Source organism: Mucor mucedo (genome assembly GCF_025094135.1).
Source record: "Mucor mucedo strain NRRL 3635 chromosome Unknown EV154scaffold_191, whole genome shotgun sequence".
NCBI lineage: Eukaryota > Fungi > Mucoromycota > Mucoromycetes > Mucorales > Mucoraceae > Mucor > Mucor mucedo.
This window is the reverse complement of record NW_026252475.1, coordinates 14,178-33,721: the sequence shown is the minus strand read 5'-3', so window position 1 is coordinate 33,721 and position 19,544 is coordinate 14,178. Positions and strand designations below refer to the sequence as shown.

The following is a 19,544-nucleotide window of genomic DNA, read 5'->3' as shown; positions in this document are numbered from 1 at the left end:
AAAAATTGATAAGTATAAATGTAATCCACTAATAAGATAACCAATTACCAGCAAGAATATATCCATTAGATAGAAAATATCTATTTGGATAATATAAGAATTCAGTATAAACCTCACTCCATCGAAACGTTGTAGCATCGTGAGTACAGCCTATCTAATTATCAGACCACACACTATAAAATTGTTCCGAAATAGCTTTATTGTACCTGAATCTCCAACACGTATGTACGTAAAACGCCCTATATCGTGGCAGATAGCCGTCAATTTTATAGCGAAACTTCCCTTTCTACCTCTCCACTGTTTCTTGTGATGCTTTCTAGCTTCGATCACAACATTTTTACCATCCAAGGCACCTATGACGTTAGGCAAACGACGGATAGCTCCAGGTCTATTACCATGTGGCCACTCGAAGCCATTTTGGATAGCATTGACTCTGTCACATTCCAAGGGCAAGCTGAACAAATCGACATAAACATCTTCAACAGCTGTTAAAAATCGTCTAAAAAAATCATGTAACTTCCATGTGACACACCCCAAGCCATGTGATAAGTTCTATATTCAAGATGACAGTTGGTCAAGCGTCATATAGCACAGGATACTTGTACGTAAACTGGCAAAGCGTTGTGTTCTCTTAGAACAAAAGCAGGGCGGTTGCTCAGATCATTAACAAGCCTTTCAAAGAACGTGCGATCCATTCTGTACATGGCTCGAAAACTGGTACGTGGGGTATTGTCGTAAAGTAAATGTGGATGGGCTATTGTCCAATGATGGCAGTTGGTACAGGTTAGGCCCTCCGCAGATGTCTCCGTAGAGGTGGTCTGTCTACCAATAATGAGAAAGGGCAAAGCCTCGAAGAAAGAAGGAATGTCGAAAAAATATGTGGAATGATAGAGATAACCCTCTTGGTTTATGTTGTCTCGTAACTGACTTTGCTGCCAAAACATCGAAACTATTTGTTGCTGTCGTGTTTTTATATCTTTCATTTGTTTGCATAAGGTCAAAATGGCGATCAAGGTATTTGTTTGCGTAGGTGTAAGCATTATAAAATTTGTATTTCAGCAAAAGCAAAAAAAAATGAAATAAAAAAAATGTAACGGAAAGTCAAAAGGAAACTGAGGATAGTAAACTTAAAGTTTCCAAAATGATGTCATACCCTAGTACATATATAGGGGGGACCAAACTTTATTACAAATTGAGCGATTCGCTTTTGAAAATAAAGTTTGCTTGGGAACGGCCTATCAGTTGCAGCAATGCCTCGTTTTCTCAAAATGGTATTGATATTAGAACTCAATTTGGTAAACAGAACTTTTCAATCATGGCACAGGACCAAGTCAGGACCCATGGCAGCTCGTCTATCAAATTTTCAGGAACAGATTTCGTCAAAGAACTATAGGAAATATATTCCCATCCTTCAAGCTTTTGACCGTAATATACTTTTGGAAATGACAGGAAATCACTATCCTTGTCTTTAACAATAGAGATCGGAATTCCCCCTTTACCGGGAGCGATAAGAATGGTAATATCGTTATCACTGATTAAAATTGATTCGGATGTTCCAGCATTCAAGGGATCATTGTCATCCTCACTACGATCCTCTGTGTTACTTGTATCATCGATTGTGTCAGCTTCATTGTTATTACTGCCAATAGCCGTTCCCAAACAAACTTTATTTTCAAAAGCAAATCGCTCAATTGGTAATAAAGTTTGGTCCCCCCTATATATATCCTAGCGTATGACATCATTTTGGATATATTCAAGTTTACTCTCCTCAGTTTCCCTTTAAATTTCCGTTACATTTTTTTTATTTCCTTTGTTTTGCTTTTGCTTCAATATAAATTTTATAATGCTTACACCTACGCAAACAAATACCTTCATCGCCATTTTGACCTTACGCAAACAAATGAAGAATATAAGAACAGGACAGCAACAAATAGTTTCGATGTTTTGGCAGGAAAGTCAGTTACGAGACAACATAAACCAAGAGGGTTATCTCTATCACTCGACATATTTTTTTGACATTCCTTCTTTCTTCGAGGCTTTGCCCTTTCTCATTATTGGTAGACACACCACCCCGACGGAGACATCTGTAGAGGGCGTAACCTTTACCAACTGCCATTACTGGACAAAAACCCATCCACATTTACTTGACGAGAATAGCCCACGTACCAGTTTTTGAGCCATGTACAAAATGGATCGCACGTTCTTTCAAAGGATTGTTAATGATCTGAGCAACCGCCCTGCTTTTGATCTAAAAGCACACAACGCTTTGCCAGTTTACGTACAAGTATCCTGTACTATATGGCGCTTGACCAACTGTCCTCTTGGATATAGAACTTATCAAATGGCTTGGGGTGTTTCACATGGAAGTTACATGAATTTTTTTAGACGGTTTTTAACAGCTGTTGAAGATGTTTATGTGGATTTGATCAGCTGGCCCTTGGAAAGTGACAGAGTCAATGCTATCCAAAATGGCTTCGAGTGGCCACATGGTAATAGACCTGGAGCTATCCGTCGTTTGCCTAACGTCATAGGTGCCTTGGATGGTAAAAATGTTGTGATCGAAGCTAGAAAGCATCACAAGAAACAGTGGAGAGGTAGAAAGGGAAGTTTCGCTATGAAATTGACGGCTATCTCCGACGATATAGGGCGTTTTACGTACATACGTGTTGGAGATTCAGGTACAATAAAACTATTTAGGAACAATTTTATGGTGTGTGGTCTGATAATTAGATAGGCCGTACTCAGGATGCTGCAGCGTTTCAATGAACTGAGGTTTATACTGAATTCTTAAATAATCCAAATAGATATTTTTTATCTAATGGATATATTCTTGCTGGTAAGTGGTTATCTTATTAGTGGATTACGTTTATACTTATCAATGTTTTTTGTCGCATATGTAGATTCGGCATACCCTCTATGTCCGAATATCATTGTTCCTTACCCAAAAACGGAAGTTACAGTCGAATCTGCCGAAGCTATATTTTTAGAAGAGAATGCGAGTAGAATAATAGAGATAAAAGAGATTCTTTAAATAAGATAGAGGTTTAGTAAAAAAAGGTCTTTAGAGTTGCGAGTTAAGTGAGCACCACAACTAGTTTAGTCAGAAGCTGAACTGAATATAAATGAGAATACGTACAGCCTTATATGCTCATAAAATGAAAGATACAATGATAATATATAACCAAGGGATCAATAAGAATGATAATAGAGCTGAATAATATATAAAACTAATAGGTCAAAGTACTGAAATATGAGTAAGATAGTAGATGAGGATTTGTATTGAAAGAGAGGTCTTATGGATGACTATTTATAGTTAGTGATGGATATATAATCCAGTCACTGAAATTAAAGAAATTAAATAAATTTATGAAGAAGAATGAGATAACTGCGCCTAGTACGAGGTCACAGATCTATGGATAAGAAAAAGATTGAAAGAGGTAGTTTTGATAGGTGCAAGTCCGAAAAGGCGTTATGCACTTTGGTAGGTGATTAAAGGAGAAAATAAATTGAAAGTACGCTCTATTTGTCGCGTAACATTTCCCGGGGTGGGTAACATTATGCCCACATAATAGAAATAATAGTAAGTGTAGGGAAAAATAAGATTTATTAAAAAAAGGGGAAAAAGTTATAAATTCGCATGTATAAAGGAACAACAGAGGCAAGAAAAAGAGGAAGAACGAAAAAGAGAAAAGGGAAAAGGAAAAAGAGAAAAAGAGAAAAAGAGAAAAGAGAAAAAGAGAAAAAGAGAAAAAGAGAAAAAAGAGAAAAAGGAGAAAAAGAGAAAAAGAGAAAAAGAGAAAAAGAGAAAAAGAGAAAAAGAGAAAAAGAGAAAAAGAGAAAAAGAGAAAAAGAGAAAAAGAGAAAAGAGAAAAAGAGAAAAGAGAAAAAGAGAAAAAGAGAAAAAGAGAACAAGAGAAAAAGAGAAAAGGAAAAAAAGAAAAAGAGGAAAAGAGAAAGAAAAAAAATGGGAAAAACCACAAGGGGAAAAAAAAGTAACAATAGAATTTGACAGTTTATACTCATGACGGAGTCCTCATTTATCGTAAATGGGATTGAATAGGGCCGACGTCCACGTGTCAGCTCGAGACAGCCGTTTAGCTAAACGATGAGATAATGAGGGAGTATCTTTGGTGAGTTCTTGAATAGTACGGAATCGAGAGTAGATATAAATATCTCGTTCACTAGTAGTCGTAGGCTTGTTTCTGGATTTATGTAAATAACAAAGAGCTGGCTTGATAACACCGTGCATCCAGCATTCGTCTGCTCTTCGCGTTCTTTCCGTTGCCTTTACCTCTAAACTTACTAATCGTGCTAATTCTTCCTTCAGGTTGGTGACTATAGCTTGAATCTCATCATACCCAGAATTACCAGAGTTATTTACCTTCTTAGCTTGGCCCTTGATTCGCAATCTTTGGTTCCGACAATTATCAACGTTAATCTTGTTATTTCGGTAAATAGAGATAGGTTTAGGAGTACTTGTGGCAACGGCTGGTTCTGATGAGGTCTTCTTGATTACCGTCCATGGTGGTTTAGACGTGGAGGCTACCTTCATTACACTTTTGTCCATGACAATGACTTCGTCAAAATCCGGGTCGAATCGATTATCCATAATCAAAGAGTTTAGGATAATTGGAGCAGGATGTGAAGTGGGGAGAGGAAACAGGAGTCGGTAATTGATCACCTTTATATAGATAATTTTTTTTCTTTTCTGGTTATATAAAGTTTTTTTTCTTTTTCTTTCTTGGATAAATTTTTAAATTTATTTCAATTTGGTGAAAAGCAGGTCCCAACTAGCGGAGGGTAGATGATGGATCTTCATCCGATTGCCGTGCACTCTTCGTAATTTGAGGTCCGTTGTTAATGAAATTTTAACCAAACGAGGCTTTTTCAAACCAAACCTCCGTTTCGGTAAAAATTTGACCTTCGCTGCGCTTTGAAAAAGCCTCGTGCTGCCCCAGGCCTGTTTTTGAAATAACAAACTTAACATATATTAATTAATCATAAAGCCCATGCACCATTATAGCTTAAGCTACACTGCCTATTAATAGTTTGACACTGGAGAAAACTTTGATGTTTCTCAATACATGTTTAAATATTTGGAAAAAGATTATATCCCTATACCCAGGCTAAAACTTTGATCTATCTAAAGTAATATTTGTTTATGTATCTGATTAACTATTTTATGCGCAATGTTTTTGCTTCATAGTGAACGGTTTGTAATGAAAGACTTAATGGTCCAAAATATTAATTTCAAAGGTGACCCCTTCATCGACTTAAAACAAACAATTTTTCAGTTCTTCTCGAATAATGATATATTGTCCGTGAAAAAGTGTTCATAGCCTGTTTCTATAACCTCAATAATACAATTTTTAATGCTATTGGTTGTTATACTGGGGTGAAGGGTAGCCTCGACTCCCAAACCCCCATAGTTATATTTTTTTTGAATGACTTTTCCGTAAAAGCACTTTTTATATTATGACTCTCTACAAAATAGTCATTTTTTATTTAAGCTCTTTTTTTCAGTTTAATGCTTAATGTTATCGGTCGTATTCTTAGGAGGAGGGGCTTTCCCAGCCTCTAATTTTGTACCTCTGCTACAAAATATTAAGACGTAAAAAAAAATTACGCTTTAAAAACATACGACTGTAAAAAATAATCACGCTGTGAAAAAATATTACGCTCTAGGATATTGTGTTATAAAACAATAAAGGAATATTGTTTTTTAGAAGTTAACAATTTAATGCTTAATCCTATGGGCCGTAATCTTGGGAGGAGGGGTTCCCCCTCCCCCCAATTATTTTTTATCACTGCTTACAAATTACACTGCCAAAAAAAAAATACTGTTTTATAAGATATCAGCTCTTTCATGCTAATACTATGGGCCGTATTCTTGCGTGGAGGGGTTCCCCCTCCCCCCAAACCCCCCTCCCCTTTTGCGGGGGAATCCCCCGCACCCCCCAATTTTTTTTTACCACTGCTAAAAATTATGCTGTCAAAAAAAAAAAAAAAAAAAAAACAAATACTATGTTATAAGATATTACCTCTTTCATGCTGATACTATGGGCCGTATTCTTGCGTGGAGGGGTTCCCCCTAACCCCAAACCCCCCGCACCCCCAATTTTTTTTTACCACTGCTAAAAATTACGCTGTCAAAAAAAAAAAAGAAAAACAAATACTATGTTATAAGATATTAGCTCTTTCATGCTAATACTATGGGCCGTGTTCTTGGGAGGAGGGGTTCCCCGTCCCCCCAATTTTTTTTTACCACTGCTAAAAATTACACTGTCAAAAAAAAACGAGAACAAATACTATTTTATAAGATATTAGCTCTTTCATGCTAATAATATGGGCCGTATTCTTGGGGGGAGGGGTTCCCCCTCCCCTCTTGCGAGGGAAGCCACCGCACCCCCATTAAAAATTCTAACCTTTGTAACTGTTGTGACTGAAAATTAGCTCGCCTTTTGACTGCGTAGTTACGATTCCTATTATTTTTATATAATAATAAATCGACAAGACTTATTTTTGTATTCTCTTTGTTTTTTTATGAATTTTTTTCTGTAAAACTATTCTCTCTTAAAGTCTACTTTTATTACAGAACCGACCATCACGGCAATTGGTAACCAAACCCGTGCTGTTTTTGGTGAGGCCGAATAGCTTGAACCAGCTCAGCCAATTTGATCTGTCTCTGAGGAACCTTCAGCTCGTACTCACAATCCTTCTGTTGGCCCTTCGTTGGCTGGATCATCAATGATTCCTCGCTCTTTGTCTGTCAAGCCTACCAGGTGACAACGATATGTCTTCTCTTCCTCTGGTTCCTGAAGATCGTCCTAGAACTCGTCGTAGTTCGATGTCATTAAACAGGGAGGTTCCGGAAATCCTTGGCACGAATGCCTTCAGCGATTATGATGATGTGGACACTGTTCGTGGTAATGCTGGTTTCCGTGGTTTCGTGGAAGCTCCAGTAGTACTCGTGCTCTTGGTGGTCGTGCTGCTTCTGGTGGTCGTAGTTCTCGTGGTGCTCGTGGGAATGTTGGGTCGTCCAGACCGCAACCTGAAATGCCGTCAGTTGATCGTATTCGTGTAGATCCTGATCACGCTATGAGAAACAAGAGAATGAAGAGGGATTTCTCTGCAGAGTACCGTTAAGCCCAGTTGGGAAGGGATGAAGTGCTGAGAGAGAACAGCCAGAGGGAGCTCGACTTGGGTATGATGGAGCTGTTGGTAAAGAGTTTTCGGACTACTGCATTTAGATCGACGTTTTTGACGGAAATCACCCAAAATATTGCTGCATTCCGACAATTTTTGAGGGAACCTCTCCAAGATGTTCGAGGTAATGAAGTAGCCTTTGAATTAAGAGGTGAGAGTGAAGTTGAACCCGCCTTTGATGGTAGCGATGATTTCTCTGATAATGGGTCTGAAGTAGTGTTCGGAATGAAGATCGAAACTCTCGAGCGAGCTTCGATCATGTTCCAGTCGAAGCTCGCTCGGATGCGTTTTTTTGGAGCTCGAGCTCGCTCGAAGTTTCTTAAGCTCGGCTCGGTCGCAAATACGATAGCTCGAACTCGCTCGCCCTTTTATTACACAAAGTGCGCGTCAAAGTGATTTTAATTACAGAAAGTTATGATAATAAAATTGTTATTTATTGAAATAGAAGTTGGAAAAAGAAAAAAAAAACTTTTTTTCCACCAGCCTTAACACCAAATTCGGATACTTAAATTAAACTATTACTGCATCTATAATTATAATACATTTGGATTTGTGAAAATGAAATTTAAATTAATTCTGCTACGTCATGTTACTATGGTTGCTGTAAAAAAATGGCTTAGTTGGGTATAGTGTGCAACACTGTATCATTTTCTATGGTAAATGTGTTTGTTGGTTGTACAATTTTTAAATAAAAGTCCAAAGCATTCTAATTGGAATTATTAGAGCATAAATAAAAAAAAATGGTAAAGGGAAGAAAAGATTAAAATCAAGGGGAAATGCCATCTGTAGTCTTTCAAGGACCTTAACTTTAAAGTGACTACTATCGACATTTTAGCCGAGCGAGCATCGATCGAGGCTCCCTCGAACCCAAAAAAGTGGCGCAAGCTCGAGTACAAAAACTCGGTTCGAGCTTCGTTCGAACTGGCGCAAGATCGGTGCAAGCTCGAAAAGTTCGAACACTAGTCTGAAGTAGTTAGACGTTAGTTTTTTTCTTTATTTAGAATAAAACCTTTTTTTGAAACTAATATTTACCTGATTATATCAGTAATGGCGTTCTACAATACCTCATTCATTACAGTAATAAATTTGCTCATAACTTCCAAACTATAATGCATTTTTAATCGATCTAATCTCTTTATTTTTTATTTCGTGCGAAATGTACAGTGTAATCTGCCAATACTACATCCACGACCGAATCCCTCCATCTATTCTTTGTACGACCAGAAATGCGTTTGATGTTGTCGAATGATTGAAGCAGCAATACATCCTTTCTTAACTGACCTACATGTACCTCTTCAAAAAAATTGCCAGCAAAAGTGTCGTTTTCAGTAATCAAGAAATTGTGCAAAAGAGCACAGACCGACTCCATCTTGTTCATCTTTATCACGTCCTCGTTCCAATTTATCTGGATAGGAATGTTCTTCAAAATCTTCCATTTACCTTTCAGTACACCGATCGTGTTTTCGACGGCAACTCTCGCAGAAGAATGTAACTTGTTGAAATCTTCGCACTTCTTTGATTTCAGTACCTGAGGTCTCCTGAAAGGGGCACGAACGAATGGAAGTAGAGCATATCCGGAATCACTCAGAAGATACTCATGGTTTGAACCATTAGGACATGTGAAATAAAGGTGGTCTTTATTTGCCATAAAGCTGGCATTCTCTACACATGTGGCGTCACTCACAGAACCTACATGTCCTACTTGCAATCCAAATATGATCATGCTTTCGTCGCATACGACTTGACAATTCAAAGAGTAAAACCCTTTCGGTTCTAATACGTTTCTGTATGCTTCGTTGGCTTCTGCGCAAGACGAAAATGAGTACCATCAATATACCCAATGCAATTTCGAAAAAAGCGGTACTTCTGGATTGCTGCGACCGACAATTCTCTTTGCTCCTTGTTGGGCCAACGCATCAAATGTCCCAGGTTGTCATTGATGGTTACACAACAAGTTATGTTATATCCTTATTTATAAGTCCGGAATTAGATCCGATTACACAACTAATATATCATTTTAAAGCTCGCTATCTGGTGGTTACGATAAAAGTTATTTAAAGTTTGCATCTAACATATTGCATTCACAATATATGCTTCAAAACAGGGTGTACTTTTGGCTTAAATCCAAAGTTTATTTTTTAAAAAAAGTTTAAGTATAAAAAATTTCTTTGTTGTCGAAAAATGTTGGATACACCGTTTGGTTTCAATTAGTCGAATTTGAACGATTATTGGGTCTAAATATTTTAAAGTTTATTATGTATGTATGAAAAATGGTCTAATTATTGAGTTGGAAAAAAAAAGAATAACGGCAAGTATAAAAATTATAGCAAGCATTAGAGAAAAAAAAAATTGGATTAAATTTGATTGGCATTACTGATCTAATGATCTATCTGCGATTGACACGACTGTTTCGACCACGCGTACGAGCTGTAGTATTTAAGCTACGAAGACGGCCTCTTCCACGACCACTACCACGAGCACGAGCGCGGCGAACAATGGGACTTGGTACAGGTGAATTAGAAGGTGAAGGCAAAATAGGTTCATCTACTGCAGCTGCTTCATTTGCTGAAAGAGATGGTGAGCGTAATCCATGCAATAATTCTGGGCTTAGTGAACCATGAACAATGTTGGGTGACGACATATTGTCGACCACAGCCGGGGATGGTAATCTCCAATTAAAATTACCAAATGATTCTTCATTTACTTCTGCGTTTATTCCATCGTAATCCTTATCACTGTTCATCAACGAATCTTCATCAGAGCTCACGTCGTTTTGCACCAAGTCGACTTCACCAAGGAGAGCGCGCCCACGGTTTACTCTTGCCAAATGGTTCGCTTCATCCACCTGGATGTTTCTAGCACGTCTATTGAATCTAGCCAAGTAACGAGCTTCACGAATAGCTGCTCTAGTGCGCATTAACTCTTGCACCTCAGGTGGGTTTCCATCTGTACCACGAGTGCAAATGCACGGCTCATGGACCTCGCCTTCAAATTTACCGGACGGTATGGTAAGATTCATTGCTATCTCGCGCAAACACCGCTCCAAACTAGCCATGACATCGGTCTTGTTTTTTTGACGCCAGAGAAATTCCATTACTTTTGCAGGCAAGTCCGTGGGATTGTAGTACTGGCTTTGAATTTTAGCCTTCAAGTCCTTCCAACAGCCTTCAATTAAGTTCGTATTGATACGCTCTCGAACATTGTTTCCTAGAACCTGATTATATGTGGCGTGATCAATCGAGTGATTTACAACTTGATGTTGACTACAAAAAATAGTCACCCGTAACATATTGTTCTTCGTTAACATAAGTATCGTTTTGGTAAGCATTTTGACTATCTTCAGAATGCAAGCTACTATAGGCGGCCCAGCCATCGGAACGAATCACCGAGCCACGACGACAATACTTATACAAAATTGGCAGTAAGGTGTACTGCGTTCTATTCGGCACCGTGAAAAGTAGGCATTGACCTCTTTTGTACTTATTAGGCTCGGAAGTGGAGATAGCTTCGGCAATACCAAAAAGCCAGCTGCCATCGACGCGTCTACCTCGATTATACTTGGGTTCACCAAACTTGCTTTCATCAATTTGAAGATGATGGCAGCCAGGGGAATCACCAAGAAGAGCAGTAGGCTGACCGCTCTCGTCTTCTTGTAAGACATGTCTGCGGTAATCACTTGAGATCAGGACAGCACAGTCTCTTGAAATACTTGTGAGCGCACCCTGGGAAATTGCTCGAGCAGAAAGAATATCGACGTGCACTGGAACACGGAAGTAATCACGAATAACACCTAATTGAATATGTAACTCCACTTTTCTGCAGTAGAAGTAGGATCCCATTGCGCATGTTTTCTTGTAGTAATCGTGGACGACTGAACGGGGACAGTAGAAGTATATTTGGTCCTTGGCGTCAGTACGAATGAAAGGAATCATATCCTTGTCACATAACGGATAATATTTGCACCTCATTTCAGAGTTGAACGCACCAATCTGTCTTAAATATCTAAATAGTTTGGTAAAGCTATTAGTTGATTTATTTAATAAAACATTTTCTGTAAAGTACTTATTGCATGGCATTTTCGTTATTTGACTCTTCTACAACTTGCAAATTTCTATCGCCTGCAGTTGGAACTCTGGAACGATAAGCTCTTCTGGTAACACGCGAAGGCATTGCAGCATCATCAACATTGTTGGAACGAGTATTTCTTGTGGTACGTGGCATATTTATTGTTCGAAAGAGCAACGAATAATACTTTGCTGTTTGTAAAACGTTATTGCATGCGTGTTGTTGAGATCAAACATGTATGTCGAAGAATTGATGTAAATTGTTTAAAATGAAGAGAAATGTCGTACATTTAAGCGTCGTATAGGTTCGGCAAAGAGGAATATAGTTGGAGAAGATGGAGCGAAAGCAATTTAGTAACTTATTTTAAATGTGGATCTCAAAATTCAACATTAGGTGCTCCCAAGATCGGGAACCGAAAATAAATAGCCCATTTTTTGTACAAAAATAGTGAAAAAAGTGTCTGAAATGTAGAGCTAAGGGCCCTCGCAAGCACATCAAACTATTTTTTAAAGATCCCGATTAAGGACATTAATTTTTTTTTTTTTTTTTTTTTTTTTTTGTGAAAGGTTACAGTTTTTCCAAATAGAATCTTTTAAAATTTTAATAATATATATGGACGATTAATAACAACATTGAATATTTTCAGTGCTAAAAAATCCGAATTGTCCAAACGAAGAATTAAAATCTGCAGGCCCCAAAAACCTTCTATCAGATTATTTAATGTCCAAATCCGAATACTGAAATCACGAATGTTGTTTTATTTTTCAATAAGAGCCTTTTATTTTTATCGATTTACTTTTTTTTTACCATCTCCATTTTATTTTACAGATATGAGTTTCCAAAATTATTCAAGTGCTGACTTCATCAATGGCCAACGCCCAAACCCTCCTGTGGTAAGAGGCCGACCCAGAGTAAACCCTCCGTCTGCTGCACAGATTCCCACTGACGTACCTGTTCCATCCTCTCAACCTGTACCTACCCCTTCTTCTGTACCTGCACCATCTTCCGAACATGTTCCTTTGCTGGTCCTGTTCCTTCTGCTGGTCCTGTTCCTTCTGCTGGTCCTGTTCCTTCTGCTGGTCCTGTTCCTGCTACCGAGCAAGCTCCTCCTCCTGCTGCTGAGCCAGTTTCTGCTGCCGATTCCGTACCAGAGCCTAACACCAACCTTAACTGGGATTCACCAAGCACACATGTATTGATTGAAATTTTTCCTGCGTATCTTGTTGAAGCGGGTGTGACTAGCTCAAATGAGGCAAAGGCAGCTTTAATCCAAAAGACAGAAAAAGCCTTCAATGACAACGCAGCCGTCAATGGCCGAAGAGACATCTGTGCCATGACCACTAAATGGCATGCACTTCATGCTAAGTATCGAAGCAGACGAGACGATGCTAATTCTACTGGTAGTGCACCGCTTCAACACTGGGAGTTTCATGATTTGATGGAGCAGGCAACAATACAAATGCCAACTACAAACCCGCCTGTTACATACAGCTCCCATTCCAGAGAAACTGTGGACAACCGTGGTGATTATGCCACCAGAAGACGTGGTCATTCAGAAGTCGATAATGATAATGAAGAGGATGAGGATGAGGATGAGGATGTCGTTCCTCAGGTAAATGCAAGACGTCCACGTAATGTAAGTGTGTCAATGTGGTTTATGGCAAACCATATGGAGCAAATGGAAGCTCAAAGCCGGGCTGAGAGAGCAGCTGATCGTGCTCGTATGATCGAAGAAAGGAATACCGATCGTGCACGTATGGCTGCTGAACGAGAGGCAGATATTGTTCGTATGGCTGAAGAAGATGCATACCGACGAAATCAACTGGATCATAACAACGATTACAGACGACAAAATACTGAGTTGTTAAGAGAGGCTACTTTGTCCATGTCCCGAATGGTAGATTTGTTTGCTGCTTCAATTGCTCAAAACAACAATGCCACTCGTGCTCCCACCCCTACCACTACCACCAGCAACAACAATCCCCCTTCTCCCAATCCTTCTACAGATAATATCATTTAAATAAAATTGAATAAAACAAAAAGTTTTCTATACTTATCTATTTCTATTTCTAAGTCTAGTTCTTCTTCTACTTCTACTTCTAGTTGCTCTTCTACCCCCTCTAGCCGCCCCACGTCTACTTCTACGTCTCATCAATTCCTCAAAAATGGTAATCCTTCTGCTACTACCGCCTACATCAGGTGCGTCTTCATCTTCAGGAACAGCTGCACTATGATCTTGAAGGTGAACAGTGTCGGTAAACCCGGTATCACCAAGGTCGATACACATATTGTGTAAAATACAACATCCGGTAATCACCTCGTTGATCTTCAACTGGTCCAACATGTAAATGTACTTGCCAGTAAATCTCCAACGAGCCACCAACACACCAAAGGCTCTTTCGATCGCCATTCTTGTAGATGAATGTACACGATTGAATGTACGCTTGCGACTGTCTAACACGCATTGACTCTCAGGAAATGGTGTGATCAAGTTGGGTCCCAAAGGATAGGCAGAGTCACCGATCATGAACGTGTTGTCAGGAAAGTGAATGTCTGGGTGGCGAAGAATTTCACTCGCTATATCACTTGATCGGAAAGCAGCAGCATCATGCGTTCTTCCTGAAGTAAATATTGTTGTGTTAGCTTTTATATTGTTTCATCGTAGATCATTTTACTACAATACCTGAGTCACCCACTTTGATATACGTGAATCGTAATGCAGAATCACAGACGGCAGTAAGCTTCACGGAATAGTTGTTCTTTCTATCCCTGAACATAGCACCCACGGTTGGAGGGGAAGGTTGGTGAATGATAAAGTTCTTACCATCCACAGCACCAATCACACCATTCAATCTATCCCCAGTGCTACTCCCAAAACCGACAGCGATCGCATTGGCTCTGATAGGGTCTGATGGCCATGTCAATAAATGACCAAGTTGATCCTTAATTGCTTTGAGTGTTCTTGTGGTGAAGTTGTTATAACTACCTGATGAAACACCCAAAAGCATATACGCTTGACGATATCCGATATGGCAATTAGCCAACCGAAATAAAGCCGTTGCGACTTGGATATAAATCGGAATAGTATTGGGAGCAACAAGATTGAATTCTTCGTGTGCCGAAAGCTCGTTCACCAAATGCTCAAAAGCACGCTTACCCATACGGTAGTTGGCGCGATAGCTACTGACCTGGTTTTCGTCATTGTCATTGAGGAATGGGTGTTCCAATCTCCAAAAGTGGTATCGACGCGATTCACGTCTACCATCAGCACTAATTACTGTTCTTGTTCTTTCTACATGTTCGCCCATCATGAAAATGGGGAGATTGTTAATAGAAACTCCATATTGATTGCGGTAGTTGCTGGCAATAAAATCATATTGGAGACGTTCTGCTTGGTAAAGTTCTCTACTGGAATGAAGAGTCGTCATATTTTCTACGAGGCGTTGTCCAGTAGAATTAAGAATTTCCATTCTATCTTCTTCGAGAGATTCAGATTCTTCGTTGATTCGAACTATAAGGAGCTGCAACTGAGACACGATAAACGCAATTTGTTGTGGGGTCATCATTCTGAAACTGTAATTTTTATCTTTTTAAAATAATAAAAAAATCGGTTAAACTGAAATTTTGTCTTTAAAAAATAAAGGAACAGATATTTTAGTAATCTGCAAAAACTTTATTATTAATCATTCAAATTGGGTCATTTAAAAAGCAACGTCATGGATTTCAGAAAAAGATTTCTTTTGGAAGTCTGAAGTAACCTTTCACAAAAAAAAAAAAAAAAAAAAAAAAAAAAAAAAAAAAAAAAAATTTAATGTCCTTAATCGGGATCTTTAAAAAATAGTTTGATGTGCTTGCGAGGGCCCTAAATTTGGGCAAAATAATACATATACATATAAGGAATCAAATAAAAACATGATCAAAGTGATCTTGTTTTCAAAACTGTTTACTTGAAAAGGAAATGATAAAATAACAAACGTCTTTAAATTTAGTGTTTTTATTTTTATTTTTCTTTCCTTTTAATTTGTCAAATACATTTTATGACTTACCTTACCATGAACAATACCGAAGCTAATAACAACGCCCCCAACAACGTACGTGGTCCTGGACGCGGTCGTGGAAATGAACATGGAGGCAGACGTAGACGTGGCAGACGCGCTGGCAACTTTGTCTTTGTTGTCGATCCTACCGTTCAGCAGAACACCACTCCTGTTAACAACGGTAACACCGAAGCTGGCAGTAACGCTAATGTCGATGATGACGATGAGCCTGAACAACTATCTTCACGGTCCTACAATGTATGGCCTAATGTTGCTATTTGTATCCTCCTTGAAATTATGGATGGTACCTACAGCTACTTGCTGAGAAGAAGCGATACTGCCTTAAAGCAGCCTATCTGGGTACATTCGGCTGCTTAGCTGAAAGAAACGATGGCTGAAAATGCTAGCACCGATGTACTCAGGGCTTTTTTGGCAGACATCAGCGAAACAAGTATGCAAAGAAAGTGGGCAGATATGAAGCAGAGTTTTACGAGAGTAAGAAATGCAGCAAGAGAAACCGGAGTTGGTGGAACTGTTCCAAACATGCCTTATTACGAAGAAATTGCTAAGATTACTCAGGATAATTCAAGCATCCAGCCTGAAGTGATCTACGAAAGCATCAACATGGAAGAGAGTATCAGTCGTACTCGACAAATTGCATTGGAAGATATACAAGCAAGACGGCGACAAGAGACCAGAGAGAGATACCGTATGTTCGAAGAAGTAAGAAGTAGACGAGAGGCTGACATGGAAGAGCATAGACGTAGACGTATGTCTGATATGGAGACTATCCTGAATAGATTCGCAGTCATTCGAAGAGGTGATAGTGATACCAATCTTAATGGTTCATCTTCTACTGACAATAATCATTAGTATAAAATGAAATTTTTAATTCATTAAAACCCTTTGAAAACTATGTAAGTCTATCTGTTCCCCTCATGATATTGTTTCTTCTTAAGATAGACATTGCCTTAAGACGGCGCATTCCTGCTGCGTCGATGGTAGCGCTGGTACCATCAAAAGGAAGAGGGGGTTCAAAATTCACCTCGTTTTCATACTGGTTTCGGCGATCTGCCTCCACAAATCCCTCGAAATCTAATCCTCCATCCAACACTGCCTCTTCAATGTCGTTTTGATTTATACAAATATTGTCTAGATCACAGCAAGATATAATATTTTTGGCCATTCTATCAACACTAACCATATACAAATGCTTCCAAAGGAATCTCCACCGGGATGTGAGTCCACCAAATGCATGTTCTATTTTTATGCGAGAACTAGAAAGATTTCATTAAAAATCTTTTCTTCCGCAGTGCTTTCCCGTCGGCCATGAAATGGAACAATGAGGTTTGGCAGCAAAGGGTAAGCCGAATCTAGGTCACATCATTAATAGCTTGTACACTATGGTATGATTAATGAGTTTACCTCCCAAAATATAAGTGTTTGCGGGACACCACCTGGCCGCATCAAACAAAAGTTTATGATAGATCACAATGCTAGTAAACACTCGGGCATCATGGTTTCTGCCTTAATATAATAACAAACGGTAAGCTGCTATATCATTTTTTTTCCTTCCATACGAACTTACCGAAATGCCCATTTTTTACGTAAATAAACCGAGTACGGGCATCGCATATGGCCATTAAGTTCATAGATGCGTGGCTCTTTCTATCGACATATGCATTTCCGTTAGTTGGTGACTTTTGAATGACGACCAGCTTGCTATCAATCGCACCTAGTACACCAGAACGTTTTGTGTCATCAGGTCCACCAAGTTCTGAAAACTCACGATCATTGCTTAAAGCCCTATCTCTGTCGTCGATAGGCCACGTTATAATTTCGGGAGTAATCTCCAACATGGCATCAATAAGTCTGTTTGTGAAATTATTGAGCGATCCAGCAGCTACTCCAAGATGAGTTTCAGCAATGCGATAACCAAAATGGGTGTTGACAAATCTCCAAAGCACACACGCAACTTGGACTTCAACAGAGTATCCACCGCGCAAAATCGATCCGAGATAAGCGGAACGTCTATTAAACGATTGACGAGCCACTCAAAGGTACTCTTGTTAACACGATAATGTGCTCTATAACTGTGGCGGCTGTTACGATCATCTAACAGGTTAGGGTGCTTGATTGTCCAGTAAGTTTCATACGTGTCCATACGCTCGGTTCTAACAACCCTTCTGTGGACTTCTCTGGTCATCATCCAAGGGCTGCTTATAAAAATATAATAAAAAATGTCGTAGTTGACAAGAGCGGTTGCATGTAAAATTGTTTCCCTGATCCAAAGTTCAAACAAGGAAAAGACATCTTGGTTGCCTTGGGTGCGGGTAAAGTCTGCAATAATGCGCTCTTCGGCAATGGCTACCGCTTTTTCAAGCATTTGCTCTTCCAAATCGCACTCTTCGTCCATTGCACTAATTTCGTCCACCAAGGCATCGAAATAGTGATCTTCGTCTTCGAAATGTTCAGCGTCATCTTCCATCAAAAGTTGTTCTTGCATCATGTCGAAGAAAGTTTCGTCAATTGGGTTCATGTTAAATAGGTACTTTAAAAAAATTAAGATAAGCGAAAAGGAAATATTTTATTTTTTATTTTCTTTGATTTAATAAAATCACGTTGGTCCTCTAGTAGATTCCTTTCGCTTAAAGAATTTTTACAAAAGGTATTTGCATCCAAATCTTTATCCCATCCATCCGTCATCAAAAATCGTTCAATCCGTTCAAATTTTTGTTGTATTCGGCGCGTCTCAATCAGCTCTATCTTTTTCAATTACTACGCTTTCACCAATCTCTTCGATCTCGCCTTCAATTTCGACATTTAAGACATTTGTGAAAACATTCTCTCGTATTTGCACATTTAAAATCGACATTCTTAATTTTTCCTCTGGATTATATAACAATGTCAACTCAAGATCATGTTTCCTGGTCAACTGTGGCTTCTCGCGGTGCCTCCAAGAAAGTCCTGCGTCCACTTCCTGTCTCTGGCGAGACTGATTCTCAATTCAAGTTGAAAAGTAACACCCTTTTCCATCATCCTGAACTTGATTACCAGATTATGGTACGCCAAGCTGCTTCTATTGTCAAGCAAGCACTGACGCCTGGTTCTGTTTTGTTTTCGTTCCCCGCTTCACTTTTTAAACATCGGACAGAAGCTTATGAACTCATTGAAGATCAATGTGGTGCTGTCCAGGGATTTCGTCCTATTAGCAATTATGGTACTCGCTCTGCTGGTGAATTCATGGTTGAAGTTAAGTTTGTAATGCCAACAAGCACTACAAAGGCAATCACTCACGGTGTTAGTTACAAGAACTTGTTGTTTAAAGGCTCTCCTTCTGTTCCTAGGGGCAACAATACACTTGTGCATGTCAAGATGACTCTTTTGCGAATTCCGGACAAGGATACGTTTCTGGCGGATCTCAAAAGATCTCTGCGCTATTACGGTGAAGTGTACCAGGTGAAAGAGTACACTTGCGGTGGGTACTTTGAAGGTGAGCTGTCGGTTATCCTTGATATCTCGGCTGGCTATATTGATGCTTCTGGTGACAAGGTCAAGAATGAGCCACTCACAAATAATTTGTACTTGGAGGAATGGGACTGTTTTGCTTCGGCAACATTTAAAGGTGCACCCACTGTTTGTCACTGGTGTCGTTTGGCTGGACACGCAAGGTCCAAATGCCCGGATTTGGCTAAAACCAAATGTTTCTCGTGTCATGGTAGTGGACATACCGCCAAGTTTTGTAAGAGGAAAAATCTTGGTGTTACAGAACTACCTGTTATGGATGAGATCTCAACTGATCTTCCCTCCCCCACCGTTGAGAGCCTCCACGCTCAAGTCCTGTCTGACTCGGACACAGATATTTCTGACGTGTCTACGTCCCCCAAGTTTGAACCAAGTGGCTCTGCAGCTTCTAAGTTTGCAACAACTGTTGCTAGTGTATCCATGGAGGTTGACAATCACATGAATACTACCACTCCTGCTTCTTCGACGGCTGGTCCGATGGTCGGAGTTACTAGTGGCGTTATAAAAGTTGCTGGTGCCAAGCGCTCGGTTTTAGGTAAGCATTCTGTCCCGAAATCAGGCGTTAAAGGTCCGCTTCCCAAATTGGTGGTTCGCACACCATCCAGTTTAAAAGGTCATAATTTGTTCACGAAGACAAAGGTTGTTAAAAAATAAGTTTTTTAATTTTCCCTTTTGATTTCTATAATTTTTTCATTGCTAAATAAACTCACT

General features: G+C 39.3%; 4 protein-coding genes across 4 annotated transcripts; 2 read left to right on the top strand and 2 right to left on the bottom strand.

The window, feature by feature from the left end:
• Nucleotides 1-1,287: 1,287 nt before the first annotated feature.
• On the bottom strand, nucleotides 1,288-2,057 carry EV154DRAFT_580126 (uncharacterized protein; the record flags this gene model as incomplete). Its single annotated transcript, XM_051606606.1, has 2 exons — nucleotides 1,893-2,057; nucleotides 1,288-1,686 (listed from the first exon to the last, which is right to left on the bottom strand). Exons 1-2 carry the CDS (start codon nucleotides 2,004-2,006, stop codon nucleotides 1,288-1,290), a joined length of 513 nt encoding a protein of 170 aa, XP_051451338.1. The 5' UTR covers nucleotides 2,007-2,057.
• Nucleotides 2,058-3,887: 1,830 nt separating this feature from the next.
• Nucleotides 3,888-4,987, bottom strand: EV154DRAFT_529323 (uncharacterized protein; the record flags this gene model as incomplete). The annotated part of the gene is made up of 4 exons (XM_051603657.1): nucleotides 3,888-3,909; nucleotides 3,955-4,348; nucleotides 4,382-4,681; nucleotides 4,874-4,987. The coding sequence occupies 3 exons, from the start codon at nucleotides 4,985-4,987 to the stop codon at nucleotides 4,034-4,036; spliced, it is 729 nt and encodes a 242-aa protein (XP_051451337.1). The 3' UTR covers nucleotides 3,888-3,909; nucleotides 3,955-4,033.
• Nucleotides 4,988-15,323: 10,336 nt separating this feature from the next.
• EV154DRAFT_570520 (uncharacterized protein) lies at nucleotides 15,324-16,181 on the top strand (the record flags this gene model as incomplete). The annotated part of the gene is made up of 2 exons (XM_051606201.1): nucleotides 15,324-15,612; nucleotides 15,694-16,181. 2 exons carry the CDS (start codon nucleotides 15,324-15,326, stop codon nucleotides 16,179-16,181), a joined length of 777 nt encoding a protein of 258 aa, XP_051451336.1.
• A 2,031-nt stretch (nucleotides 16,182-18,212) lies between these two features.
• On the top strand, nucleotides 18,213-18,938 carry EV154DRAFT_431394 (uncharacterized protein; the record flags this gene model as incomplete). Its single annotated transcript, XM_051596607.1, has 1 exon — nucleotides 18,213-18,938. A coding segment is annotated over one exon (726 nt), but the record flags the coding sequence as incomplete, so codon positions are not given.
• Between the last annotated feature and the right edge of the window lie 606 nt (nucleotides 18,939-19,544).